Source organism: Neoarius graeffei, chromosome 20, assembly GCF_027579695.1.
Source record: "Neoarius graeffei isolate fNeoGra1 chromosome 20, fNeoGra1.pri, whole genome shotgun sequence".
NCBI lineage: Eukaryota > Metazoa > Chordata > Actinopteri > Siluriformes > Ariidae > Neoarius > Neoarius graeffei.
This window is the reverse complement of record NC_083588.1, coordinates 4,448,015-4,475,998: the sequence shown is the minus strand read 5'-3', so window position 1 is coordinate 4,475,998 and position 27,984 is coordinate 4,448,015. Positions and strand designations below refer to the sequence as shown.

General features: G+C 43.1%; 2 protein-coding genes across 4 annotated transcripts; one reads left to right on the top strand and one right to left on the bottom strand.

Annotated features, from left to right (window-relative positions):
• The first annotated feature begins 93 nt into the window (after window positions 1-93).
• On the top strand, window positions 94-6,640 carry eef2kmt (eukaryotic elongation factor 2 lysine methyltransferase). The gene is made up of 8 exons (XM_060901146.1): window positions 94-291; window positions 381-440; window positions 562-642; window positions 2,596-2,697; window positions 3,471-3,604; window positions 4,387-4,634; window positions 6,213-6,356; window positions 6,508-6,640. Exons 1-8 carry the CDS (start codon window positions 205-207, stop codon window positions 6,612-6,614), a joined length of 963 nt encoding a protein of 320 aa, XP_060757129.1. The 5' UTR covers window positions 94-204; the 3' UTR covers window positions 6,615-6,640.
• On the bottom strand, window positions 6,341-27,984 carry alg1 (ALG1 chitobiosyldiphosphodolichol beta-mannosyltransferase). Of its 3 annotated transcripts, none has more exons than XM_060901143.1 (13): window positions 27,675-27,984; window positions 18,221-18,298; window positions 18,032-18,135; window positions 17,808-17,956; window positions 17,633-17,722; window positions 17,241-17,351; window positions 16,760-16,878; window positions 16,634-16,672; window positions 16,492-16,551; window positions 16,287-16,397; window positions 7,241-7,355; window positions 7,056-7,131; window positions 6,341-6,956 (listed from the first exon to the last, which is right to left on the bottom strand). In XM_060901143.1, exons 1-13 carry the CDS (start codon window positions 27,946-27,948, stop codon window positions 6,819-6,821), a joined length of 1,464 nt encoding a protein of 487 aa, XP_060757126.1. In that variant the 5' UTR covers window positions 27,949-27,984; the 3' UTR covers window positions 6,341-6,818. The 3 variants fall into 3 exon arrangements, with proteins under 3 accessions (XP_060757126.1, XP_060757128.1, XP_060757127.1); XM_060901145.1 differs by lacking the exon at window positions 27,675-27,984 and adding an exon at window positions 27,538-27,646; XM_060901144.1 differs by lacking the exon at window positions 16,287-16,397.

The following is a 27,984-nucleotide window of genomic DNA, read 5'->3' as shown; positions in this document are numbered from 1 at the left end:
TACCATTTTTTTCCTATCCAATCACGGCGCAGACAGAGGAGTACTCCTGGCCAATCCGAACGCAGGAGGCGGGATTATTGGAAAACAAGGAAGTAAAATAACGCGTGGTGTCTGTGTGATGTTTATACGCAGAAATTCCTCTGAATCTGTTTTTTTTTAAGAACGTAAAATATTCCATTATACAGTGTTTTTTAAATAAGAGGAATGAGCCTTAACATCGTTCATGATGTCTCGTGTCGTTTCCAGTTGTCATTTTTCGCCATGTGTCGTTTACCGACGTTTCCATGGAAGGCACGTCTCTGTATTTTCACTTGTTACGTCATCAAACTATTTTGAATATATTTAAATATTTAAATTATCCTGCAATGGTTATGTTTCAGTCTTTAGAAACGGAACTCCAAAACTCACCTTCAGAAGTCATTCTGGACATTTTGAAAAAGGTAATCTTTGACAGATCCTGCGACGGGTTGGGTTGAAAGTTTATCCGCTGTTTGTTCATCCGAAAAGGTATTGTTTCAAGTTGCGAGCATTTTTTTTTCATTGTTGTTGTCTTGTTTTTAGACTTGTCTTCATTCTGTATGTCGTAAAAACCCACCGTCGGTGAAATACAGGAGGCTCTTCCTGTCAGAACTCATCAAAAGGGTAAGTATGTAAGTATTTATTTTATTTTCAGTGTCTCCCATAACCCGGTACGGAAAGTATGAACCGGAACAGAGCGGGACGGTACATTACAATAACGTTACGGTTTTTTTTAAATATTCAGGGGTTTCACTAGGATTTAACTAGCTAGGATTTTTCCGGGGGGGTCACACACTGACTGGCAGCCTGAGTACATTATATAACAAAAAATAATTACCATTGCTAGTTTTAGGTAGCTAAGAAACCCGCTCTTCCATTACTGATGTTTCTTCCACATTTTCTTGATGTTGTGTTCTAGAAACAGCACTAAAACTTAGCTTTGAAGCCACAAAATGCAACTTTGATGGAAACAAATATATAATAAATTGCGTACCTGTCTTCACGTTGAAAGAAGGAGGAAAGTTTCAGTTGTTTTGACATGGCGAATTATTAACACGAGGAAATACTTGTAATTCGTAACTAAAAAGACTGCAGCTACACTGGCAGCTTGACTGTGCTTTCTAGTGCAATCGTGTTGCGCTTTCGCAGAACTGTTTCAACGCCTAACAAGCTCCGGCACGTGCACCGTTAACAAAGAACACCTGTCTTTAAGTCAAGTCAAGTTTATTTGTATAGCGCTTTTAACAATAAACATTGTCGCAAAGCAACTTTACAGAATTTGAACGACTTAAAACATGAGCTAATTTTAATCTTTAATCAATGAACTATGTTTGGACTATTTAAGGACTGCGCCTATGCAAGGATGATGCAAAGTATTACGCCGCGTCTAGTGTGCCTTACTGAGCCTTGTTTGCTGTCCCTGTTCTTGTTGACCTCCTGGTTTTTTGACTCCTGTTTCTCGTCCCTTGAGCTTGTATAGTTTTCCCTCTGATATTCTGTCCGCGCCTCGATTGACCTCCTGCCTGTTTCCTCGATTACGACTTTGCCTGCTGTTTCGGACTGTTTGCCTGTTGTGTGCGTTTCACGCACTTTATGCTCATATCGCACTGTGTATTATTTTACATATCTGCACTTACATCCGCCTCTCCCGCGCACACTCCGACAAACTGGGTTTTCGCGCCCAAACCACGTACAAGGTTATCGAAACCCTAATGAGGCTGAGGTGACAATCTCGTTTAAAAAAAAAAAAGTTAGAAAAATTACAGTGGGCACTTTTCTAATATTCTTATGCGGCTATTGAAAAAATGTACGGTCCATCTGGGGGGGTGTCACGGGCACCCCAGGACCCCCCCCCCCCCCCAGCAACGCCCCTGTTTCATACTTCACATCTTGTACTCACACGTATCACTGTCATGTATTCTTTGATCATCCAGTATTATTATATCCCGTCACATTGTATTGACGTTATCTTCACAATATTTTCAATCAAAATTGATCTAAAAGCCCGGAACTCCAATTACGGAATATACCTCGGTGTGACGTCACAAAGAAATTCCGTGTGGCGGAACGAGCACCATCTCGAGTAAAATGTGGTTTCACAATGATTGTGAAAACGTGGATCATACAACAGAAGCACAGATCAAAAAAGATAAGAACTTGAAATGTATACAATGTCAGCTGAAGAAACGAAAAGGTCGAGGAAGAGGCAAGAAATTGTAAAATAGGTATGTTTTGACAAAACAATCTATTTTGTTTTTCTTCTAACTTTATTTATCATATGTGACGGGTTTGTCTATAAAGGCGGGATGACTCATGTAAGTACCGATTAATAAAATGGTGGACGTGACGGATGTCTGTGAAACTGGAACAAAAAAAGGTAAGATTATACATTATGTAAATAAACGTAAAAAAATGCTATTGTGGGATGGAATAGCGTAGAAAAACCCGGAAGGCAAATATAAGAAAATACGTGACGGTACTGTTCCGTCCTGTACGGGGTTATGGGAGATGCGTTTATTTTCCAAGTGGACGTTAAAATAAAAAAAGTTTTAATTTGCGTTATATTTTATTTTGTAGCACGAGTCGACTGGGTCCGACCCTTTGGATGAGTTGTATGAGGCGCTCGCCGAAGTCATGGGCGCTGAAGAGGAGACGATGTGTTATAAAACATACTTTCTGGTAAGAGTGAGTATGACAATGACTCCATGCCAGACAGAAAAGCAATCTGATTGGTGGAGGGGAAAAAAAATTAAATGCGGTACACAGAAGGACAAAGTGCCATACTGAAAAGTAAAACCTTGATTCTATTTCCTTTGTGTTATCTTCATCTCATCTCATTATCTGTAGCCGCTTTATCCTGTTCTACAGGGTTGCAGGCAAGCTGGAGCCTATCCCAGCTGACTACGGGCGAAAGGCGGGGTACACCCTGGACAAGTCGCCAGGTCATCACAGGGCTGACACATAGACACAGACAACCATTCACACTCACATTCACACCTACGCTCAATTTAGAGTCACCAGTTAACCTAACCTGCATGTCTTTGGACTGTGGGGGAAACCGGAGCACCCGGAGGAAACCCACGCGGACACGGGGAGAACATGCAAACTCCGCACAGAAAGGCCCTCGCCGGCCACGGGGCTCGAACCCAGGACCTTCTTGCTGTGAGGCGACAGCGCTAACCACTACACCACCGTGCCGCCCCACGTTAATTTCTGACGTGGTCAATTTAATTCTTCAAAAATTCAAATCCCTGACTGATACTCAGAGCAACGGAGTGAAAGTTTTGCTTTTCAGTGCAGCACGTTGTCCTCCATGGAAGTTCTATGGGAGCTTCTCCATCTGAAAGGGCGACCTTCAGACATTCCCACCGAGTGTCTAGTGATATTTATTTAAGATGCATGTTGTTGTGACATCACAACTCTTGAGGTTTCAGGTTCTGATTGTTGCTCAGCCTTCAGGAAAGCCGGTGAGTTTGGAAGAGAACGTAGCGATGATCTCAGAAGGCACCACTGGGCTCGTCACGTGGGAGGCTGCTCTCTACTTGGCCGAGTGGGCGCTGGAAAACACGCATGTCTTCACTGGAAGGTCTCTCTCTCTCTCGCACAAAAGTCCACCATGCCGGGCAGTGTGTCTGAAGCAAAAAGATCTTTTTATTTCTTTCTATCCATCTTGCGAATGTTTCCCCCCCTCACTCGTTTGCTCATTCAGTCTCGCTTTCTTTTTCTTCTTTTGCTCATTCTATTCGCATTTTTCCCTCCATCAGTTCATTCACACTGACTTTTTTGCTTTCTTTCCTTCAACCCAAAATCTGTTCTTCTTCCTTCCTTTCTATCCCCAATAAGTTCAGTCTTATTTCCTGACTTCAATTTTTTATTTCTTTTCCGTTCACCCTTTCTTGTGTCCTTTTTGCACTTTCATGAAACTGACACTGTCCAATATTTATTCCTTACATCAATTCTTTCTCTCTCTCGACTGTTCAGTCTTATTTCCGTCCATCCATCCATCCATCCATCCTTCCATCCATCCTTTTTGCCCTCATTCTTTTTCTTTCACTTTTTCAACCGACCATGGATCAAATCTACACATTTATATTTATTTTATTCTCTCTTATCCGACATTTAATTTTTCCTTTTCCCAACCCATTCTCTGTTCGGTCATTTCTTTCCTTCCATCATCTGTGAAATCATGTTTTCCTGTTTGACATTTTTTTCATTTTCCATCCAGCCATCATCTCTTCAGTCACATTTCCATCCATCCATCATTTTTCCTTCCTGTTCTTTTTTTTTCTCTGCCTCTTCTATCTTTCTTTCTACCATGCGATGAATCTCGTTTTCTTCCATCACATCTTTCTCTGGGTTCTGCCGCAGGACGGTGCTGGAGCTGGGCAGTGGAACGGGACTCACGGGTGTCGCGGTGTGTCATGCCTGCAAGCCCAAAAAATACATTTTCACCGACTGCCATCGAAGTGTGCTCCAGAGACTTCAGAATAACATCCAGCACAACGGTTTAAACGACGAGGACACCGGCGTGGCGGTGTGTGTGGAGGAACTGGACTGGGAACATGCGCGAGACGAGGACCTGCGGAGGATTGGGGCGGAGACGGTCATCGCAGCAGGTACAAATGAAAACCTTTGATCTCATTCTTTCTTCTGGAACGGTGTAGCTTTAAAGCCAGTATCTCACTGGGCTGCGACAGCCTGCGACGAGTTGGAGACACAACAATTGCGATAAAATATGCGAATTAGCGACAGTTTTCACTTGGAATCACACTGAATTGATATTCGCGTATTTTACCGCAATTGTTGTATCTCCAACTAGTCGCAGGCTGTCACAGCTCAGTGAGATACTGGCTCGCACTTCCTGTCTCATGGAAAATGACGGCTTTGCGACACCAGCGACGCATTTGCGGCTAATTCTTTGAACATGTTCAAAATTTCAGCAACACTTTGCGACTCATGCGAGGAAATTGAGAAGCCCCGCGAATGTTTCAAGACACTTTTGAAACTCTTTTGTGAACAACGTTCGCAATTTCTCGCAGCCCAGTCAGATACTACCCTAAAGCGAGACAGCCTTTCGAGTTCATAAAATCGGTTAAATTTAGTTCCGTCTGAAATGATTGTGATTATATGTTTATTTCTGTAATATCTCACAAAATATCAGGTCATTCTGTGGCTGGGAAGTTATTTAATTTGAGGGGATTAAAGCAAATTTTGCACATGAAATCGCACAATCACGCAGACAGAGGAAGTCCGTGTGCGCATGCGCAGGTTTACCACCTTCTTCTTTTGGGTTTTACGGCAGCTGGCATCCACAGTGTTGCATTACTGCCATCTACAGGTTTCCCTTTGAGCGTGCACTGACAGTTCCATCATTCTGTCGCTAAACGAACAGCTGATCACACCGAGGTGCTCGCTGACCGCCCATATTTATTAGTTTGGTCCTGCATTTCCTTTCCTTCGTATAGAACATAACGTCTTTTCTTCTCACTTTCTTTCCGTTACTGTAGTCGGTCTTTCACGTTTCATTCGCACACTCACGTCCTCCATTTTTCTCTCCTGTTTCAAATTTGTATCCCACAATGCCTTGCACGAACAGGGAAAGCCCACCACGTGATGCATGACATAGTATCTTGTATTGCGTCATGGTGAAGCAAGACGAAAATAGCGGAGAATTTAGGGCCATGTGGCCTTAAATTTATTAATTGTTCTATTAAAAAAATAAAATTGGAAGCCTGTGATTTGAATAACCAGTGTACTTTTTCATTCATTCATTATTCTATTTTGGAAGTCACATGAGATCACATACAATGCATTGCACAAACAGGGAAAGCCCACCACGTGATGTAGTATCTTGAATTGGGTCATGGTGAAGCAGGAAAAAATAGCAGAGAATTTAAGGCCATGTGGCTCTAAATTCATTAATTGTTCTGTTTTAAAAAAAAAAAACAGAAAATTGGAAATCTGATTCGAATTCAGTAGTTTTCGGTCACAAAACAAAAAATTATTATTGTATTATAAATTATTATTTAATAATTGGGTGTCAGGAAAATTCTTTTTATGATCCTACACTTGAAAAATCTGAAAGGCGGTCCAGCTTTAATGAAAAATGTTGTTTTAAATTCTCATCTAAAACTCATTTATCATTCGATGTGTTCTGGATGACACCGGATTGTATTCCTTTTCAAACAATACAGACGTTGTGTACGATCCAGAAGTCGTCGGCTGTCTGGTGAGAATACTCAAGAAGCTTTTAAAGACTCAGAAGAACCCTCCGGAGGTTTACATGTCCTCGACGATACGCAACCCAGGAACCTACACCTGCTTCAAGAATGAACTGGGTGAGTTTAATGTCAGGATTTCGTCCATTTCAGAACACCACAACGCAACAGTGATGATGACGAAGAAACAACAATGACAGGCATTCATCAAGTCAAGATAGTCTCAGTAACATTAACATTAATCTAAATGACTTTTTTTTTTTTTGGACAGAAAAGGCTGGATTAAATCACGTCATCGTTCCGAATCCCGTCACGCAAGTCTTCCCATATGACAGAGTCTCTTCGATAGAAATCATCACCGTGCACGCTGTTGCCTGAATTCAAAATGTAATAAAGTGCTTATTTACATCATATTTACACAGTGTGTGCTTTTTGCTTCATGTTCAAGTTTTGTCCAATGGAACTGCTGGAATGAGACACAAAAAAGTTTACCCTGTACCAATCCCTGCAACAATGACGACTTCATCATCATCATCACCACATTATTATTATTACTCTGATTATCGTTATTAATTCTGCTGCTCAGTCAGAGTGTTCCTTAAACAGCGGCAGGATGTTTTGGTCCCAGTTTTGGTCCCAGCGTTGCTCCCCGCTCTCTCTGAGGTTCCTCCGGAAGATGCTCAGCTTCCCCTGGTCGTTCGGGAAGTTCGAGAACAACACCTGTCCGGATGAGACAAACCCCCACACACACACGCTGTTAAAATGGTGTACGTTTCTTTTACACAAATTTTTTTTTTAACAAAGTCTGACATCCTTCACCTTCAGCTGCTCGGAAAGCTCAGCCGAGTCTCTGAAGATCAGACCGTTCTCGTCGTGTTTCACCAGCTCATCCAAACTTCCAACACACAATCAGGATTATTGAGTGTGACGGTTTACAAAATCTGAAAAAATGTTCCACGAAGGTGGTGTCAGAATGAAAAGAGGAAACTGGTGGAAAAGCTTACCACTGGAAGTGGATGGCACAGACAGGAAGACAACACCCGAACATGTCGACCACCTTCATGGGCAGGTCCAGACCGCTCGAGGACACGTGCAAGCAGACACCGAGATCGGCCGAACCTGCAAACCAAGCAGGACGTTAACCCCTTTTCAAGAACACAGACTTGGGTTTTGAACTCATGACCTCCTGATCAATAAGTCAGAGCTGAAATCGGAGAACCAGCACTGAAATAGTAATCTAATATACCACGCACTGAGAGGCTCCGGTTGAAATCATGGATTCTCTGAGATGACTGGTAGAGTATTATTTTGTGAAAGGCGGTGATGGTAGAATATTTGATTTATATCCATTATCAAAAAAATTCCAAACTCAAAGTGTTAAGATTGAATACCGGCATAAACTCACTGGAGGCGGCCATGTTTGTTATACCCTGCTGGCCGAAAGTCCCAAAGGGGGATTACGTCCGTCCGTTTGTCCATCCGTCCAAGGAAGGGTGCTCGCCTTCTGAAATCAACTCCTCTCACAATTTTTGGACGAATTTCTCAAAGCTTGGCGAAAGGCCTTGTTATATAACGGTAATACGCATATTGCGATTTAATTTCGTTTGTGAAAATTTTACCAGAGTTTTGACCCTTGATGAAATAATGTACTTTGACAATTTCATGAGGGTGTACGTTCTTCTGAAATCGACTCCTCTCACAATTTGCAGAGAAATTTCACCAAACTTGGCAGAAGGCTTTGTTATATGACAGTTATACACAGACTGAAATTTCGTTTAATTTGGGCAAATTTTACCAGAGTTACGCCCTTGATTATTAACAAACTTGTACTTCAGCAATTTCATCAAGGCGTGCTTGCTTTCTGAAATTGACTTCCCTCACAATTTTTATCCCCCGCTGGCTGAAAGGTTCGAAGGGGGATTATGTCGTCGCGATGTCAGTCTGTCCATCCTGAGAAGGGTGCTCTCATTCTGAAATCAACTCCTCTCACAATTTTTGGAGGAATTTCACAAAACTTGGCAGGATTCTTTGCTATATGTCGGTAATACACATATTGTAATTTTGTTCAATTCAGTCACATTTTACCAGAGTGTTGGCCAAGTTGCCAGCGAGGGACACCATGCTCTCAGAGCGCTCTTATTGTTTACGTCGGTGTGACCTTCGACCTGTACATGTGCAACGTACCATGCTATCACCTGCCTCGCTAAGCATGATCATCATACATTGATCTACACGAAGCCACAGCTATGACTCAAGTCGGCGTATGGCTTGAAAATCATGACGTTGGTTCACGGTCTGTCCAGGATACACCATGACTCACTCGCACCATATCCAGTTCTGTTTCAATTTTTTGACATCACGAGATGCACTCCATCAATGGTGGAACTATTTGATGTCACATGATCCATCCTTGGTGAATCCCTGCACGGGAATTTTTTTGATGAGGGGCAAACAAAATTACGGAAGCCGCGAGAGGCCCTTCATATAATCTTTTTTTAATTCACCTTGCTATCCTGAGATAACGACATAATTAATTCAGGATCTCGAGAAAACAAAATTATTTCATGATCTCAGCTGGATCACTGTATCTCCGTCGGTAGAGACGAAGCCGGGCCAGTCTTCTGCGGAGGTGCCGCGGACTAATTTTGACATTATCCCTTATTAAAAGACTTAATGCAATCTCTCCCTGTGTCAACCCCTGATCAAAATATTGCCTTATTAGGTGATCGATTATTCCAGACATTCTAATGACCAAAGTTCTGTCTATACAGAATGAGAAATGGCCCACAAGTCTCTTGGCGCACCTGAATGAACCATTTCTCAGCTGTTTACTCGAGATCATGAAATAATTGTTTTGTTTTCTCGAGATCTCGAAATAACGGTTTTGTTTTCTCGAGATCCTGAATTAATTATGTTGTTATCTTGGAATAACGGTTTTGTTTTCTCGAGATCTCTAATTAGTTGTGTTGTTTTCTCGAGATCCTGAATTAATTATGTCGTTATCTCGGGATAACAAGGTGAATAAAAAAAAGGATTATATGAAGGGCCTCTCTCTGCTTCTGTACAAAATAACGCCAGCACTCTGCTTTTAATTCTTGCTCAAAGTACTGAAAAAGTGGAGCAAATTCAAATACAAGCTTGCCAAGTGATACAACAATAGTAATGGATATCGAGTTAAAACAGATATCGAACAGCTTCACGAGCAAAATTTCAAACGTTCAGCAATGGAAAAAGTCAGTGGTAAAAAAAAAAAAAACACCTCATCGATAACCCCAGTGTGGGGACTGAAAGGACTGTTGATGATGCTGTCCAGGTTCAGCGAGCTGTCTCGGTTGTGTAGATACTGTTCAACTCCAGCAGTACGTACGCCTGTGATCTTCAGTAACACCTTGTTTTGTTGAATTTCGGACCCATCTGCATCTCTTTCGGGTTGTTTCCTTTGAAGAAAGCACTTAGTTGCAATGCTAGCTCGCTTATTTAATTACTAACAAACAAATACCAGGAGATGTACTGAAGACACTGGATGGAGAGTCAGTGAGGTTTAAAAAAAAAAAAAAAAAGGGCTTTCTTGATGGACGTGAACTTCCATCTTGCATGCTCTGAGCTCCAGAATCAATTTTCTCAGCTGTTAAAGGTGCAGTACGAGATTTTGGAATAACGGTTCCCGCAAGCCATATTTTGAAAAGAAACACGCCCGCCCTCGCCATGCTCCCACCCCCCGCGTCTCCACCCCTCCTCCCCCTCCCCCCGCGTCTCCACCCCCTCCCTACCCGCGCCTCCAAAGCACATGAACGCACATTGCCAGTTCCCGAGCGTTCATGGTTGTCGCGAGGACTGTTTGCATTAAAATTTCCCATTCATTTCTATGGAATTATTTGAAAAACTACACACATTTTCAAACATCCGCTGCTCTGGCATGCTTTCACCTTGAGACATGATTCAAACTTTAAAACGTAGAGAAACTTCTCCTCTGTGGATCTGGCATTCAACTTTTTTGCTAGGCTCTATACTTTTGGCTCAGTCCCGGCTCAAACGCCATGTGGGTTCCTGGAGAAATTCCTGCTTTATAATGGGTGTCTATTGCGTTACACACCAGTGGAGCTCGTTAAGTTAGAGTGTAGAGAGCTTGGAAAAATAGCTCAAACTTTCCCATTTAAACTGTGTTTTCAGCCCCAATTTTCACTCCACACAAATAATTTTCTCAAAAGTAGTAGCCACACTTGTCCTGATTCACACAATGTGTCTACCTACACGATAGGACTTACAGTTTTTGAATGAGAAGCCTGAAAGTGAGGAGAGGACAGCCGCCCAGCCCCATAGACTCCCATTATAAACTTGGCAGAAAAGTCACTCGTTTTTAACTCGCTCTAGTGACCTCATTTTTTTCCCTACAGACAAAAAAATTACATCAGTGTGTTCAGGAGAGCCTTGTGGCGCTCACTGTGAAAGAATTTTGTGAATATCTCCTTCCGTTTTTGTGTAAATCCCCGTTGTTTGGAGGGACCTTTTTCTGTGCATTTCTGTCTCTCCCTACTCAGCGCGCGGGTTGGGGGAGGGGCTGCTCGCTCTCTCTCACACACAGAAGGGCCGGGCTGCTCGCGGGCTTCAGTCTGATTGACGTGTCAGTATCCAATCATTTTGAGGTGGTACCTCGATAGGATTTGATGGCGTTTTTCCTTTATTTTACACTGTAGACTGGATTAAAATATTTCGTTTTTGGGTCAAACCTTTTATTGTACTGCTTGCAACATGGGTGTGAGGAGCTTTTCAAGCAATATGGTAAAAAATACTCCTGAAAAAAATCTCGTACTCCACCTTTAAATGAAGTGTATTCTTTTTCTTGTTGATCAGCATTTTTGCCTGAACAATAAAAGCACAGCTCGTTCATACTTTAAAAAAAAAAAATCACTCGTCACAATATGGAATGGAATGTTCTCAAACTTTTCTGTTTCCGTTTCCGGTTGAGAGTACGCTGTGCACGTTTTGGCTGCCGCTTCTCACCGGAGCTTTTTAATTTTTTTCCTTCTTTTGTTTGTTCTTTGTTTCGATGTTTTGTCTGCTGGTTGTGGTGTGGCTCCAGACCCAGTTTTGGGTGTCGATTTCCTCCGGCTTCGGCCCACCATGGGTGATCCCTGGGCTGCTCGCTGTGGACTGCAGTGAGCTTGTTGCTCTCTTTAACATCAGGGTTGTCCAGCGGATTTATTCTTAAACTTAGGAAATGAACGTCTTTGTAGATTAACAGTCAAACATTCATTTTCAGAGACCAAATACTGTTCTCTAAAATCATGTTTATTAAAATACCAGAAGGGCCTCCTGCGGAAGTGACGTGTGCGATGACGTGGCGGAGTGGAAGCTTGGAGCAACTTGGCTGTTTATGTTCTTTGCTTACATTGTGGTTTTGATAATTGTACAACTATTTTTACCGAATTCATAGGTTTTTAACTGCCTCACTGTGGAGCACATCAATGCCAAAACGATGCTGAAAAGAAGGACGAGAAGATTTCTTTTCACCGTTTTCCTGGCCAGAATCCTCCAAGAAACGGCCATCGGAAAACCTCAAAACAATCTGCCTGCGGTGCATTAGTTCTGCTCTGAAAATTTTGAAAATCATCCTGTTTTGATTAAACGACGAAATTAAAAGCAAGATTAACAGAGGCTTCAAGAATAAGAAGAAAGAGAAAAGACGATGCCGCGCCAACAATATCTGTCCATTCATTGTTCAGCTCCAAAAGTCCACCGATGCAGTGTTGAGTGTCAACACAGACGACAAAACCGGGAGGTAGAGCCCTGCACTCCCGCGGGACCCGCTGCAAAGCAGTGCGGCGCGGGACAAATTTTGAAAGCTCATTGCGGGCGCAGGCGGGAGCGGGAGTGCACAATGCGGGCGCGCGCGGGAGCGGTGATAAGCTGCAGTCCCGCTAACTAAAAACGTGTTTAAAATAAAATTTATAAATTATTAATTTATGTCTATCATATATAATTTGTGCTGGATATTTTATTTGGCATTAATAAAAACATTTTAAGATGCCTAAATTTGCAGAGAGAGTCAGATTGCCATTGATCACCCTAACGGGCAATCCTTTGATCACTCTAATGACTCGCCGTTCACACCCAGCCTCCAGTGACCCACACTAACATGATGTCTCAGGCCAAGTTTACATTAGACCGTATCTGTCTCGTTTTCTTCGCGGATGCACTGTCCGTTTACATTAAACCGCCTGGAAACGCCGGGAAATGGGAATCCGCCAGCGTCCACGTATTCAATCTAGATCGTGTCTGGTCCGGTGCTGTGTAAACATTGAGATACGTGGATACGCTGTGCTGAGCTCTAGCTGGCGTCGTCATTGGACAACGTCACTGTGACATCCACCTTCCTGATTCGCTGGCGTTGGTCATGTGACGCGACTGCTGAAAAACGGCACGGATTTCCGCCTTGTATCACCTTTCATTAAAGAGTATAAAAGTATGAAAATACTGCAAATACTGATGCAAATACTGCCCATTGTGTAGTTATGATTGTCTTTAGGCTTGCCATCCTTCCACTTGCAAGTGGTAAGTGACGCGCATGCCCGACATGCACTGAGATCACACACACAGCGGCTCAGTCCCGAATTACTGCTCGTGCACTTCACTCGCGCACTCTGTGAGCTGCGCAGGGCCGGAGTGCGCACCCTCCAGAGGGCACTCGCTGTTCAGGGCGGAGTGATTTGGAGCGCAGGATGCCTGCGGAGCCGAGCGTATCCGTGTATTGGCGTTGCTGTGTGCACCCGAATCGTGTATTGGTGTTGCTGTGTGCATGTTAATCGTTTTAAAAACGTTAATCTGATGATCCGCTGATACGGTCTAATGTAAACCCCACCTCAATGACACCTTAGATGAGCTGGTCATCAGAATTCTGATTCTGATCCAGGAGAGGATAAATATCTGGGTTAGCCTAATGTTTTGTATGGCTGAACAATAAATATACCAAATTTCCACTTGGAATTACGTGCTCACCTGTCTTTTTTTATTGTTTATTATTATTATTATTATTATGAGACACTGACGAAGGCAACAGCCGAAACGTTTGTCTCCTTCTGCTGCTAAAAACAACTGAAATGTAACTAAAAGAATAAAGTTCAAAAGTGCGATCCATCTCTCCTTTCACACTAATTATTCATAGGAGACGCACCACGGGAGAGCGCAGACTTAAATGATTAGCCTACTTAAATAATTATTATTATCAGGTCTACATGTTGCCATTTCAACATTCCGAATTCAGAAACAAGGTAAATAATAACAAACGTGAACTGTAGATATTTATGCTCAAATCCACTCAAAGTAGGGGGCGGGGCACCATCACGCTGTGTCAAGACAAGAACTTTCCTGAGAAATAACGCGAACGTCTGCATCATGCGGGATTTGCGGGCAGGAGCGGGACAAAATATGGCAGGCGCGGGCGGGAGCGGGACTGAAAATTATAATTCTTTGCGGGAGCGGGCGGGAGCGGGACTGCACAATGCGGGCGCGGGCGGGACTGAAAAATCCAACCCGCGCAGACCTCTACCGGGAGGTTAGTTTCGACTTTGTTCGACCGCGATTCTTTGTTATTATCGCCATCTTACCTGGTGAATTATAATCGTTATTCAAATGTGTTGTCAGTTCTTCAGCGTAAACTGGAAGAAAACACGGGTAAGAAAGAAAACACAGACGTTAAAGGAGAACTGAAGGCAAATTTATCATCAAAATTCTATTTATCTCATTTTATTAAATATACAAATGCATTTTTGATCGCTATTTTGTCGCTGCTATAGCAAGTTCTGAGTGTTTGAAATATGCTCTGTAATATATCAGTCCATATGTCAAAGCAACGGCTGTAAACGAGATTCATTGAGACCTGTGCGAGACATCGTAGGACGGAAGTAAAACGTACAGCGGAAATCAAAGTGACCGACGTCTGTCAACGTTGTCAAAAGACGTGCGCGCCCCCTTTCAAATGCTGACGTAATCAAGCTGGAAGTTTTGTTTGTTTTGAGAGCAATCAGGAAAGTTTGAAAAAAGTAGGCAGTAACCGTCATTTAAACTCGTTTTTGTGCAACACTTCGTTTGGAAAACAGTTTTCAAAATGGTGGCACTGACACCTGGCTGACACTTCACGTTTCGAAGTCTCGTGAAGATCGCACGGATAAGCGACGCCTGCGGTGGACCAAACGAACTAAATTCAACATGGCGAAAAAACGAACAGGCCGATAAATATAATATTTAATTGCGATTAGTTGCCAATACGAGTCACTATATAAGGTTACCAAAACCGAAAACGTAATTGAATAACACGTTAATTAAGAAATAAAGCAAGTTTAAAAATGACTTCAGTTCTCCTTTAAAGAATAATCACCGACGCAGCATTCAATTGAGCTTCAGATACTCCAGATAGCAGAATTACTCACAGCATTTTGCATGAAACTCACTCATTTGAAATTTCCCAAGTTTTACTTCATGGTACTTTCAGTTTCAGTCTCATTTATGTCCTCGAAACGTGAACTGCTGTGCAAACAGATGAAGCAGTCAGCGCTGAAATCCGGACAGAGACAGGTTTCTTCGAAGACGAGATGATCCAGCGTTCTTTGTTGGGAGATGAAAGCGTCTCATTCGATGATTCATTCGAACTCTACTCGCAAAACCACAATGTCAGCAGAGAACATAAACAGCCAAGTTGCTCCAGGCTTTCACTCCGCCACGTCCGGTATTTTAATAAAAATTATTTTCGAGAACACTATTTGGTCTCCGAAAATGAAAGTTTGATCGCTTCTGTGCGAGCTTCTGTGATCGCGATGTGGATCCATGGCGCGGTGTTGCCCGGTGGCGTCATGGCGGCTGTGGAGAATACCTTTGTGCACCTTTTGGTGGGACTGTGGGCAGCGACACGACTGGAGTTACATCCTGACCCTCTTTCGGTGGATTTTAAAAAATTTTTTTGGAATTGTAAAGCGAACTTGGGTGTGAGAAAGGTACGGAAGAGCGATAGTTCCACTAAGAAATACATATTTTTTTTAAATTTCTGAGAAAAAAAAACCTCAGAATTTTCTAGATTAAAGTCAGAAATTTCAAGAAAAAAAGTCAAAAATTTCGAGAAACAAGCTCAAAACTTTTGAGAAAAAGTGTCAAAAATTGAGAAAAAAGTTGAAATTTGAGAAAAAAAGTCGAAATTTTCACGGAAAAAAAGTCGAAAATTGAGAAAAAAGTCGAAATTTTCAAGAAAAAAGTCAAAATTTGAGAAAATAAACTCGAAATTTTCGAGAAAAAAGTCACAAATTTAGGCTACCAGGAAGTACCAGGTCATTCAGAGCTGACGGAGACTGAAATGGACGACTTAATCAAATGTTATTTCGGGATTGGGTTTAATAACAAAGAGATCCTTGCAGTCTTGGCACAGAACCACAATATTGTGATTTCTATCCGGACTTTAATCTTTGCTTGTTATGGAGTGGTTCTGTGTTAGTCTCTAGCAAACGGAAAGCCGCTGCCTAGAAGTATTTGAATCTACGTAAATCACATCACCAACCGACTTCCTGTACCCCGGTTGTCACAACTCTGAATTCCATGGCTCTGGTCTCAGCTATTCATGTCTACCGGCCGCGAGTGCGTGTCACTTCCGTATGGAAGCCCACCTTCTACAGATTTCTGACTTTTTTTTTTCTCAAAAATTTCGACTTTTTTTTCTCAAATTTTGACTTTTTTCCTCAAATTTTGACTTTAATCTCAAAAATTCTGAGTTTTTTTTCTCAGAAGTTTACAAATAAAATATAAAACCCTGGCCCTATTGCTCTGCCGTAGAAAGGCACTATACAAGTTGAAATTATTATTATTATTATTATTGTGTGCGATTCGCTTCAGTTCTGTCGGGTCTTCGAAGTCACGTCTCAGCTACTTCCTACAACTTATTATTATTTGTATTATTCGTCTTCATACAATGCCCTAGTGGGTGATTTCTGCTCGGCGGAAGGAACATCACAGTGAGCGCACTGGCAAAGCCGATCACAACTGTTTCACCGCTGACGATTGCGCTCTCACCCAGCAGAACAGGATAATCCTCCGCTTCCATCCACGGAGTGCAGATCTTCACGTGTTGAAACTCTTTCGAGTTGATAATCTTCTGATAATATTCCTTCTGAGGGCCTTTACCTGGAGTTCCAACAGAAAAAATTAACGACAAACAAATTAATTCTCCAGCTCAATATTTATCATCGTTATCTTCGGAAATATCGAGAGCAGAAACCTGTGATGGCGCAGATGAGCGATGGAAGACGGTCGCCTGCTTCTACGAACCCTTCGTAATCTGTCGAAAGAGGAAGTCACTGAGATCGGATGACAGTTTTGCAGGAAAGATGATCAAGGAAATGAAAACCGTTACCCCCCACCTTCAAGTGCCTTCAAAAGAACCGAGAAATCTTCATCCGCTGTTGAAAAGAACAAAACCGTGAGCTTTTTTTTTTTAAAAAGATATTAGTATGATAGCTTGGAGAAAACTGGAATACAGAGCTGACCGGTCCAGCTGGTGCTGCTGATCAGAAGAGCAGGTCGTCCTGGAGCAAGCATCACTTCTCCGGTTTGAGTGTTTCTTTCTGTAAACGCAGTCAGCTCCGTGTTCTCCTCGTTTTCAGAACTACCACAAATAACATTTGATCAACCCAAGGCTTCAAATTTACCAAGTAAGCTTTACATACAAACACTCCGAGCAAGAACTGATCAACAAATCTGGATCGCTTCGCTCAAAAAACGCATCACCTGAATTTTCATAAATGCAAGGTGTGTGCTGAGCACTGCAGCCAGGGGGCGCTAGAGCAAGCAACAAGACAATTTTTTTTCAAGAAAAAAATAATAATTCAGTGGGTTGAGATCACTGTTTCAACCTTTACACTGTCATAAGCAGGACTGGAGTGTTTAATCTTCCTTTCACCTGTTCATTCAAAATAGGGGTCCAAGCATTTTAAAGGGACCATAAGTGAAAATAAATCAACAACTCACCAAGCTCTAAATGGTGGGTAAGCACTCGCCATGCGAATGAAGAGCTCATGGCGAAGTTTGACAGGTGTTTCTCGGAATATGGAAGGCGGCTTGTCATATAAAGTTGACGCCCTGGAAAAAACAAACAAGACCGTGATCACAGATTAATCTTAAAAGGCACGTTCTGGATTTAGTCGAGTTAAATGTGTTTACAATTTAATTCACATGACTTATGAAGGTGTTATTACATCATTAGATACACCAGCCAATCATGTTTCAGGATGCAAACGCACACTAGGGAGCACTTGTTCACCACGTGAAGGGGTGGGGCATTTACACTTGGCATAAAAAAAAAACGTTTTTTATATTTATGTTTTTCAGTTGTGCCATGCGAAGTGATGTAAAACGCTCACCGAATGTTCCAGTTCTTCTGAAGATCACGTCTCATCGCGTCGGTGACGCAAAGGTTGTGATCGGCTAAGCGTCCGAAAAATCTCTCGTACCTGCCGAAAAATGGTAAAAGTCTTACTTTTAAAAGCAAAACACATTGTTGACATGGCGAACTTTTCTGGAAGGAGTCTCCAGTACCATTTTGCCACCATGACGATCGGATGCTTCTCGCCGTGACTGAGCGCCATGATCGAGTAGCCGTAATTGTGCCAGTCGATCACGAAAAGAGCTCCCATCAGTCGACTCGCCAGCCACGTCACCGCGATGCTCGGCAGTCCCGGAGGATTCTAGGTCAGAAGACGGACACGTGAAACTCCGGAAACCTTCAGCACAACATCAGAACCAGCATCAGAAGCGAATACCTGGAGAAGAATATACGCCTGATCATCCAGCTTCATTAATACGTAAAGGAGCTGCAGGGACTGCGAGATCACCTTGGTGACGTATTTGAGGATTTTCGGACCAACTGAGAGCAAAATAAAAATAAAAAGATTCAACAAAGTGCACTTAAATAGACAAAGCGATATTACATTCCCAGGAGCTGACATTACATGGGAGGCCTTTGTGCTCAAAAATGGGAAGGATGTCGATCCGGTCGTCCTCGAGAACGTCTTGATGAGGTTTAGTTCCTGGAAAGACAAGGCAGCAGCGTGGTTATTTTCAGAAAAATAATAGCACGTAGGGCTGTGCGATATGGGAAAAAATTAATATCCCGATACATTTTCTCCATTTCACGATATACATCTCGATATATTTAAATCTCCTCTAAAGGACCCCATGAAATCTAACTTTTACTGTTTTCACTACAATCCCTGCAGATTAAATAACATTCTTGGTTAACTTTACAGGTGGTTTTCAACAACACATTTTAAATTTTCATGTTAGTGATTAATCACAATTGAATTGAAATGAGACTATTTTTATTCAACAACGATGTGGCACAAACTGCAAAAACAATCTTGAAAATTGCAACAAAGGGGCAACACAATACAGAGCTGCTCAGAGCTCAAACCAATAAAGTGCAAGCTCAACACTGAGAAAGACATTTAGCCTAAATAAGAAAAGTGCTCATTCATTAAATTATTTTAAGAAATAGATCTCCAAGCTATTAACCTGACTACTGAGAACCACTGGGACATTCACAATAGAGAGAGAGATTGAGGGAGAGAAGAGAGAGATCTGCAAAACATCATTTTTCTCTTTGCACACTTTTGAACTGAATGTTTTCCGGCTCTGCCTCTCAGATGTGTATAACTCCGGTATTGCCTTCTCTGTAAAATGTCTGCAACCAGGCAACTCATGTTTGGGATCGAGTGTGTTTGGTAATTTTTGGAAGCCTGGTTTTTCCACTATACTAACCGGGATCATGTCTTCGGCAATGAAGTTAGTGATTGCATCCATTATAGCTCTCCATCTCTGACTCGTTTTTTCATATGGGGGGCTTTGGAGAACGAGGCCGCTATGGTCATTTGTTTAGCTTGTGGGGGGTTTTAGCTCGTGGGCAAGTAGTTCGGAGTTTAAGAGACTCTTCATACTGTACCAGGTGAGTTTTCAGGTGATGGAACATATTTGTCATGCTGCTGCCTTTTGTGATGACAGGTTTTTTTTGCACACTTTACAAACTGGCATTTGCTGTTCCACGTCCTCCTCGCGATATCCAAAAAAAATGCCAGATGACCGACCCCTTACTAGTTCTTTTAGGAACCAATTTGTCCGCTTCCATTTTTAATTTGTCGCTGAAATTGACAGAGCTTACACGGTAGCCTATGCAACACCAGCGATTGCACAAACTGAGTCAGCACTGTAAACCGGAACTAGGAAATCCTCGCAGTGTTGCCAGATACCGCTGACGTTTTCCAGCCCAAAATAGGTTCAAAACCCGCCAAAACGCACTTAAAACCGCCCAATCTCGCAACACAACCGAAACTAGAAAATCTTCCCGGAAGTTCCTTTCAGCACAGAGATGTCGCCCGGGATTGGTTGGCGAGTGCGTGACGTTATTGTTTTCTTTACCCTTAGGCAGCCTCTCACATTACTGCCTGAGGGACAGGGAGAAAACCACCGGGAAATGTTTTAAACAAACACAAGTCGGAAGATGACCATAAAATACTCGATAGTTACGATATAATAATTTTATGTATCGCACACAGAATTTTCGGCGATATATCGAGTATATTCGATATATCGCACAGCCCTAATAGCACGTCAAGCATATTTTCTGAAATTTGCTCCATTTCTATCCGCCTGTCACTCTTTATCAGCGTAATTTACATCATTAGCCAGTACTTTTCAGCCTTGTTGCAGGTTGCTTGCTCAAGATATTCTCAAATAGAGAGAATATAGTGTTTGTGTGTGCGTGTCCATGGCCCGGCACCAGGGTGATAAAACGATCGGATTGAAATTGTTCTGACGCTTGACACCTCAAACGAGCCGTGTATTCGCAAATTCGAGCGTCCATTTTGGCTGGGGGTGGAGCTTATTTCTGGTCGGAGCTACGTTTCAAACCGTGTACGAGATTAGATTTACACTCAGAAAACTGAACGAGATGATCTTGTACTATTAACAACGCACCAGAATCATATTCGTGACTTTGCTTACACTCCCCAAGTGAACTCTTGTGGGAAAGCAATTCGGCTCCAAACCGACCCAATTCCAGAAAGTGAACCAAGCATGCCGGGCGTTTTGGGTCGCAGCAAGTTTTAAAGTGGCAAACTGAAACAAAGCACAGAAGAACTAGTGCTGAAGAACTGTCACTTCAAGATTTTTTTTTTTCGTTTAACTACGCGCAGCGTAAAACCAAATCATGACAAATTGCAGATGAACCAAAATCATCGCAAGTCCCTGTCAGTGGGTGGAGTCAGACCTGATCTAGAAGAAGAGACTTTCTTTGCAGAAGGTTAATAACCAGTTTAGCTCATGCTAATCTTCAACCAGGCCTTCTAGCTAAGTACGCACCGTCTTGTCCAACCCTAGCGGCTGGGTATTTTACCAAAGCGGCATGTTTTTGGACTCTGAAAGAAACCCACAAAAGCACGAGGAGAACATATAAACTCCATCCAGAAAGGTGGTTGTCGGATTCAAACTGAGAACCTTCTCGCTATAAGGCGACAACGTTAACCACTACACCACCAATCAGAAGGGGTTGGAGAGACCTATTTGTTTCAGGAAATGTTTGATCAGGTCCAGCTCCGCCCCCTGAGCCTGAAGTTCTGCCACTTCTGTTTAGCTTTTGACCAGAGAAAAATCTACATCGGGTCCAAATATAACGCAGAGTGCACAGTTTGAGACGTGATATCACAAAACTACCGGCGAGTGGTTTCGTAGTTATGCCTCGGTCACAACCAGCCGTACGTGCTCCTACGGCCGGTCTACGTGCAAAAAACGCGAGAAACGCACGGAGGGCGCACATGTGACGTGCTGATTTTCGAGCCGTAGACTGGCCGCAGACCGGCCGCAGAGGTTCTTTGTCATGTCAAACAAACTCTACGGGCGCTTACGTTTTCTTCAGGTTGCAAGACAAACTTACGGCCAACATGCGTCTTTCTCCACGAACAAAAAAAAAAACGCAGCGATTTGGGAAACGCCAAAAATCGCACGTCCGGTTGTGACCTAGGCTTTAGTGTGTCCGCCTCGAGATCGCGAGTTCGACTCGCGGTCAGATCATACCAAAGACCATCATAAAAATGGTACCTACTGCTGGTGTCACGGTCTGATCGTGCGCTGGTATGAATTTACCATGCGCAGACCGATATTTTTCCCCGGTCAACTTCCGGGAAGTCTAAATTTACCATTTCTTGCTGCGATTTTGTACCGAGCATTTCAACACATTTATGGACTAATAGAACGCGAATTGTGACGACAGTTGTGAGATTTGATTATCAGTAGACAAGAATGGTTTGGATTGAATTTTATTAGTATATGTGTAAATGAAGTTAATAAAGTTGTCCAAAACACTTTACATTCTGACTTCGTTCTTTCATATATACTTAAACAAATCAATATTCATGAAGATAAAGTTGATCATTCCTGGCTGCTGGCTGGTCCGGATCAGCCTACTTAGTGCATAAACTGGAACTAAAACACAGGTCATTCATTCATTCATTCATCAAGATAAAGTGAAAATAATTTATTTGTGGATCAAGTATGAACGTGGGGCGGCACGGTGGTGTAGTGGTTAGCGCTGTCGCCTCACAGCAAGAAGGTCCTGGGTTCGAGCCCCGGGGCCGGCGAGGTCCTTTCTGTGTGGAGTTTGCATGTTCTCCCCGTGTCCGCGTGGGTTTCCTCCGGGTGCTCCGGTTTCCCCCACAGTCCAAAGACATGCAGGTTAGGTTAACTGGTGGCTCTAAATTGACCGTAGGTGTGAATGTGAGTGTGAATGGTTGTCTGTGTCTATGTGTCAGCCCTGTGATGATCTGGCGACTTGTCCAGGGTGTACCCCGCCTTTCGCCCATAGTCAGCTGGGATAGGCTCCAGCTTGCCTGCGACCCTGTAGAAGGATAAAGCGGCTAGAGATAATGAGATGAGATGAGATGAGAAGTATGAACGTAAATCCCAGATCATATTGGGCTGGTAAATTTGGACTCGGCCCAGTGACAGCAGTCTAATTATACCAAGTTGGTAAATTTGAGAGAATAACTAAATTATTATAATCATGAGGAGTCTTACTTAAACAAATCAATATTCATCAAGATAAAGTGTAAATAATTCAAGTATGAACATAAATCTCATATTAGGCTGGTAAATTCAGACTAGGCCAAATTATACCAAGTTGGTAAATTTATCCAGTCCCCCCAGGATTCCGCGGGCCTTTTTTGTGATTGTTGCGGGCTAAAATGTCTGATGTTGCGGGGGGGGGGGGGGGGGGGGGTTTCCAAAAAATTGCGATGAAAGTTGCGGTGTTTAGGTTTTTGTTGCGATTACATTGCGGGAGGAAGTGAAAGTTGCGAGAAATTGTTGCGATTTTCTCATTTTGTGATTAAAATTGAGTGATATGTTAAATATTAAGTTATTACTGAAAAACTATTGATTAAAAAAACAGACACTGAGAAATGGTCCTATAAACAAACTTTACCAATATAAAAGATTACCAGGACTACAAAAATGCAGAAAAATAGGCTTTACTTATCCAAATGCACCTGTTGGTTCAAAAGTTAAAGTGCAGAGAACCTCACAGCACAACATGAAGTTACCTTAAAATATAATAGAAATGCCTCAGCTTTCAAAGAAAAAAAAAAAAAACTATTAATACTAGTACTGTGTGCAGGCAGTCTCTCCTGAAGACTAAATTAAATAATAATTATAAACTAATAAAATAAATGGCTCAGGCTTCATAGAAGGAAAAAAAAAACAACTTGAACAGAATCTCACAGTATGATGCTGAAGCTGCCTAAACAATGGAAAATAAAATACCATTTTGGCAAAAATGTTGGCATCCATTAATTTCTTGTATGAAGTAAAAAAAAAAAAATGTAAAGTGCACACAATCCTTCACTGTAAACATAACACACTTTCAGTAACAGAATTTAAGCCTACATAAACACTGACTCGCACATCATGCAGTGTTGCCAGATACTGCTGACGTTTTCCAGCCCAAAATATGTTCAAAACCCGCCAAAATGCACATAAAACCGCCCAATCTGGCAACACTGGAAGTAAAGCGGAAGGTAGTTTGTCGACATCACCTCAAGACAACACCAACGATTGGTCAAATTTGCGGGAAAGTTGCGGTGACTGGATACAATTGCAACACCGCCCTGAATTCGCGGGGATTGGTTGAATTTGCAAATCGCAACATTGCGAAATCCTGGAGGGTCTGATTTATACTGTGGTAAATTCAGACCGTGGCTGCTACAGTATAAATTTACCTGGTAAATTCAGACCGGTGGTAAATTCAAACCGTGACACTGTCACAGATGTGAGTGGGGAGTCAAACTCTTGCGGTTATCAGCGGACTAGCCCCCCACTGTAACCTACGATCTCTACGGAGATCGGCGCTGCCCAATGCGCCACTTGGCGTGAGAAGGACTTTGGATAATCACAAAACTAGACATGTTCACAAGTAGGGCTGGGTATCACAGTCAATTTCCTAGATCGATTCAATTTCGACTCTTAGGGTTTTAAATTGATTAATCATGATTTGATTCGATCTGAATCAATTCAATCTGCTCTTAAATAATGAAAATATCTCCATACAATACGTTGCAAAATACACGTCTTTATTTTGCAAATTTGACAGTTCACACGTAACTGTAAACAAAACTGTCTTATCTTCCTGTAATTAAAAAAGTGCAAATAAAAGTCTCATCTCATAAAAGTGCAAATGTAAAAAGTGCAAATGAACACTGCAGCAAATTGTACTGTTTAAGTGAAAAAATATTTAAAAAAGTATTAATATTAACGGGGCGGCACGGTGGTGTAGTGGTTAGCGCTGTCGCCTCACAGCAAGAAGGTCCGGGTTCGAGCCCCGTGGCCGGCGAGGGCCTTTCTGTGTGGAGTTTGCATGTTCTCCCGGTGTCCGCGTGGGTTTCCTCCGGGTGCTCCGGTTTCCCCCACAGTCCAAAGACATGCAGGTTAGGTTAACTGGTGACTCTAAATTGAGCGTAGGTGTGAATGTGAGTGTGAATGGTTGTCTGTGTCTATGTGTCAGCCCTGTGATGACCTGGCGACTTGTCCAGGGTGTACCCCGCCTTTCACCCGTAGTCAGCTGGGATAGGCTCCAGCTCGCCTGCGACCCTGTAGAACAGGATAAAGCGGCTACAGATAATGAGATGAGATGAGATTAATATTAACAAAACAAAGACAGTAAACTTAAACTGTCACACTTAAGAGACTCTGTTTGCTGACTGCATTTTCATTCGTATCGCGTCTTTCACAGATGTATACATCATGGGTATCACAGTTTCAGTCAGATGTTTATGTTGCACCATAACGTAGTGTGGTTCGAGTACCTGAATGAGCTGCCTGAATCCTTCATTTTCCACTACCGAGTATGGGCGTAAATCTCTGCAAACAAAAGTTGCGATGGCCTCTGTTATCTTAATGGCCCGCGGAGACCCTGATGGTAATGCTAGCAGGTCCTTCAGTTTCTTTTGTTTTGCTCCGGGCGGCTTGTTGTCGGAAGCTAAGGCTACATCCACACGACAACGGCAACGAGATGTTATTTAAAAATATATCGCGTCCAAATGGGCAACGATCAGTAAAATATCAGGTCCATATGGCAACGCAACGCTTGCTGAAAACGATGCAATACACATGCCACACCTCTAGGGGCGCTGTAAGACGGTCCCTTCGGAGACACCAGAACAATAGAAGAAGTAAGGACGCATGCGCATAAACTATTATGCACGAGACTTCATATTAGCCACAAAGTCAGAAAAATCTGTTCGTAAAATTACATTATAATGACCAAATACAATGAAAAGTATTTTTCCAGTCTCACCTGTGAAAGGTAATCCCATGTGATCTCATTTGGACGGCAAACCTGTTGGTACAGTTAAACGCAGCTAATCTTTATTCTCCGCTTTGACCTATCCAATATGGCGGCGAGGATGACGTATGATTCTACGCGGAAGGCGGCGTCTTTTATGGTCCGGAATAAATTGAATGCTACACGTTGATGGATTAATTTGCTCTTCTACGCCCTTTTTGAGGAATGTATTGTAGGACTTAAATCAACATCTGAAGAGGTGAGATCGCTCCTTTTTTTCCCCTATTTCTGCTGGCGGGATTGACTCTGCCCTAAGGGCAGAGTCTCTCTCTCTCTCTCTCACTTTGCACCATTACACAATAAATATTCACAGTGAAAATATTTTGTAAGTGCGTTTCATGAACCAAGTTATAGGATTTGTTGACAACTCGCATCGAGTTCGTTACACTTCTACTCGGTGTGAAGCACTCACAGTCATGTGGTTGTGACGTCATCGTAAACAAATCCGTTCTACTCATCCAGACGACTTCGCAACGGCAACGTTGCCAGATCTTTCCACTCTGGAACCCATTCTCAAAAAGATTGCTGCTTCTCGTCACTTAAAAATGGCGATCTTTCGCGGTCTTGTTATTGTTGTTGGTCTTAACAACTCCGCCCCCTGCTGACGTAAGCGGTTCTTTCCTCTGGCCCAGCAGAGAGTTGGTGCTAGCCTGGAACCGGTTTTTCTGGCCCCAAAGCCAGTTCTTTGTCAGTGGAAACAGAAAACCCGGTTCCAAACTAAGCACTGGCCCCGAACTAGTCTGGTTAACACCAGACCATATCACAAGTGAAATATGGTCTGGAATCCGCCTATTGAATTCCTCGTAGGGGAGGTGTGATTTACGATTGTCAACGGCCGTTTATTGGACGTTGCGAATGTCTATCATTTGGCGCATACGGAGCCCATGGCCAATCATGGCAGTTGTACCCGGTGACGTAGTTAGAGCGACGAAGAAGACGAAGAAAGACTGAAATGCCAAACGCAGTTCTTTTTTTAAAACAAACTTTCGCTCTAAACCAGGGGTATCAAACCTGATCCATAAAGGGCCTTGTGGCTGCAGGTTTTCATTCCAGCCATGCAGCAGCACACCTGACTTGGCTCATTCAATCAACTGAACTGTCTTCACACAGTCAAATACTTGCAGCCACACCCACCCTTGATTAAAGGGTGGGTGTGTCAGTTGATTGAATAAGCCAAATCAGGGTGCTGCTGCATGGCTGGAATGAAAACCTGCAGCCACACGGCCCTTTATGGATCAGGTTTGACACCCCTGCTCTAAACTATTCAGAACAGTGTCTAAAGCTTGATCGAAAGTTTGGTTCGTATCGCTCGCTGCCATGTGATCCGTAAACAGTCCCAAATAAACTACAAGCTTCCGTTTGTCGAGTAGTAAGGCCTCTGCATGCTCGTGCGACAAGGCTTTCGCAGACAGCTTTTCGCAGACAGCTGTAATTTATTGTTGAGCGGGGATAATAGGCATGCGCGATGTTATTCACCGGCACAACGCAAGGGGGCACGAAGTCGCTAGGAGTAGTTGGTGGGTGTGGTTAGTGGAGTGTTTATCCTCCAGTTACTTATAATGACTAGAACTTTTTTTTTTTATAATGACTAGAACTGGAGTCGTATAGATGTACGTACTTCCTCACTTCCTCAATCAACCGCTCTTCATGCTGCTCCATCTTCGCTCGTGTTTTTAAAAATGCCGGTCGTGAAAACAAACCAAACCGGGAAAGTAGGGAAGCGGAAGTGCGTGTACAGCGGATGTAGAGTGGACCAATCAGAGCCCTCTTGTCTGCGGCGCTATCTGCGAGGCTTCTGCGGTGGTCACAATTTTTGGGAGGTGCGCGCAGAGCGTCTGCGAAGGTGGGGGGGCTACGCAGACACTGTCTGCGACGCTATCTGCGAGGACTGGGTTGTCAGCATAAATTGGCCTGTACGCGTCACCGTCTTTCCACCCCTCCCCACTCTCTGATTGGCTCCCTAACGCAGGCGAGCCTTTAGACCATAGTTTCCATGCTGTCTTTTCAGATCGGAACGATTGTGCAAAGCAGCATGGGATTTCCCAGGCTAGCCCCGAACCAGCCCTGGAACTGCTTTGGTGGAAAAGGGGCATGTGTGTGCATGCTTGAACGTCACGACGTACGACTGCACAGCTGCATCATCATGCACGAGACGGCTGAGGGAAGAAAATCACACAACACACGAGATTGTGTTGTGGAAAAAAAAACAAACTCGATCTCATGCCCTGTGATTCGATAGTGCGAAATTTAAATGAAATCGATTTTTTTACCCAGCCCTATTCACAAGCCCCTCGTGAGGTGATATGATTGTGAATGACCGTACCTTTAAAAATCCATCATTATTTAACTTGGACAAACACTTGGAAAAATTACATACCGCACCTTTAATGAGTTAACACTGAGAAAACTGCGACTGCTCGAGAAGCGCGCGCGTCGGACTGTTCCCTGTGTATGGCATGCTCAACAGGACAGCAGGGAAATCAGCTTTGTTTGTTTGTTTGTTTATCTTTCATGTTTACCCAGAAAGCCGATAAAGGTGACATTGTATCCGTGCTTGCTGAGAGACAGCGCGTGATACTGCATCCGCGGGCTCCGCCCCACATCCCCGAGCACGAGCACGCACACGTTCAGCTGCGCCAGCTCATCGCGTGACTTGAGTCCGCGCGCCAGGATGAAGATGAACACGACCACGCCGACCGGAAGCAGCGCCCAGGACCAGCTGAGCCCGGCCACGAGCCCCAGCAGCACCAGCGACACCGTCACCAGCAGCACCGCCGCATTGGCGTCCGCCATTGTTGTGTTCCTGTATGTGACGTCACAACGGATGTG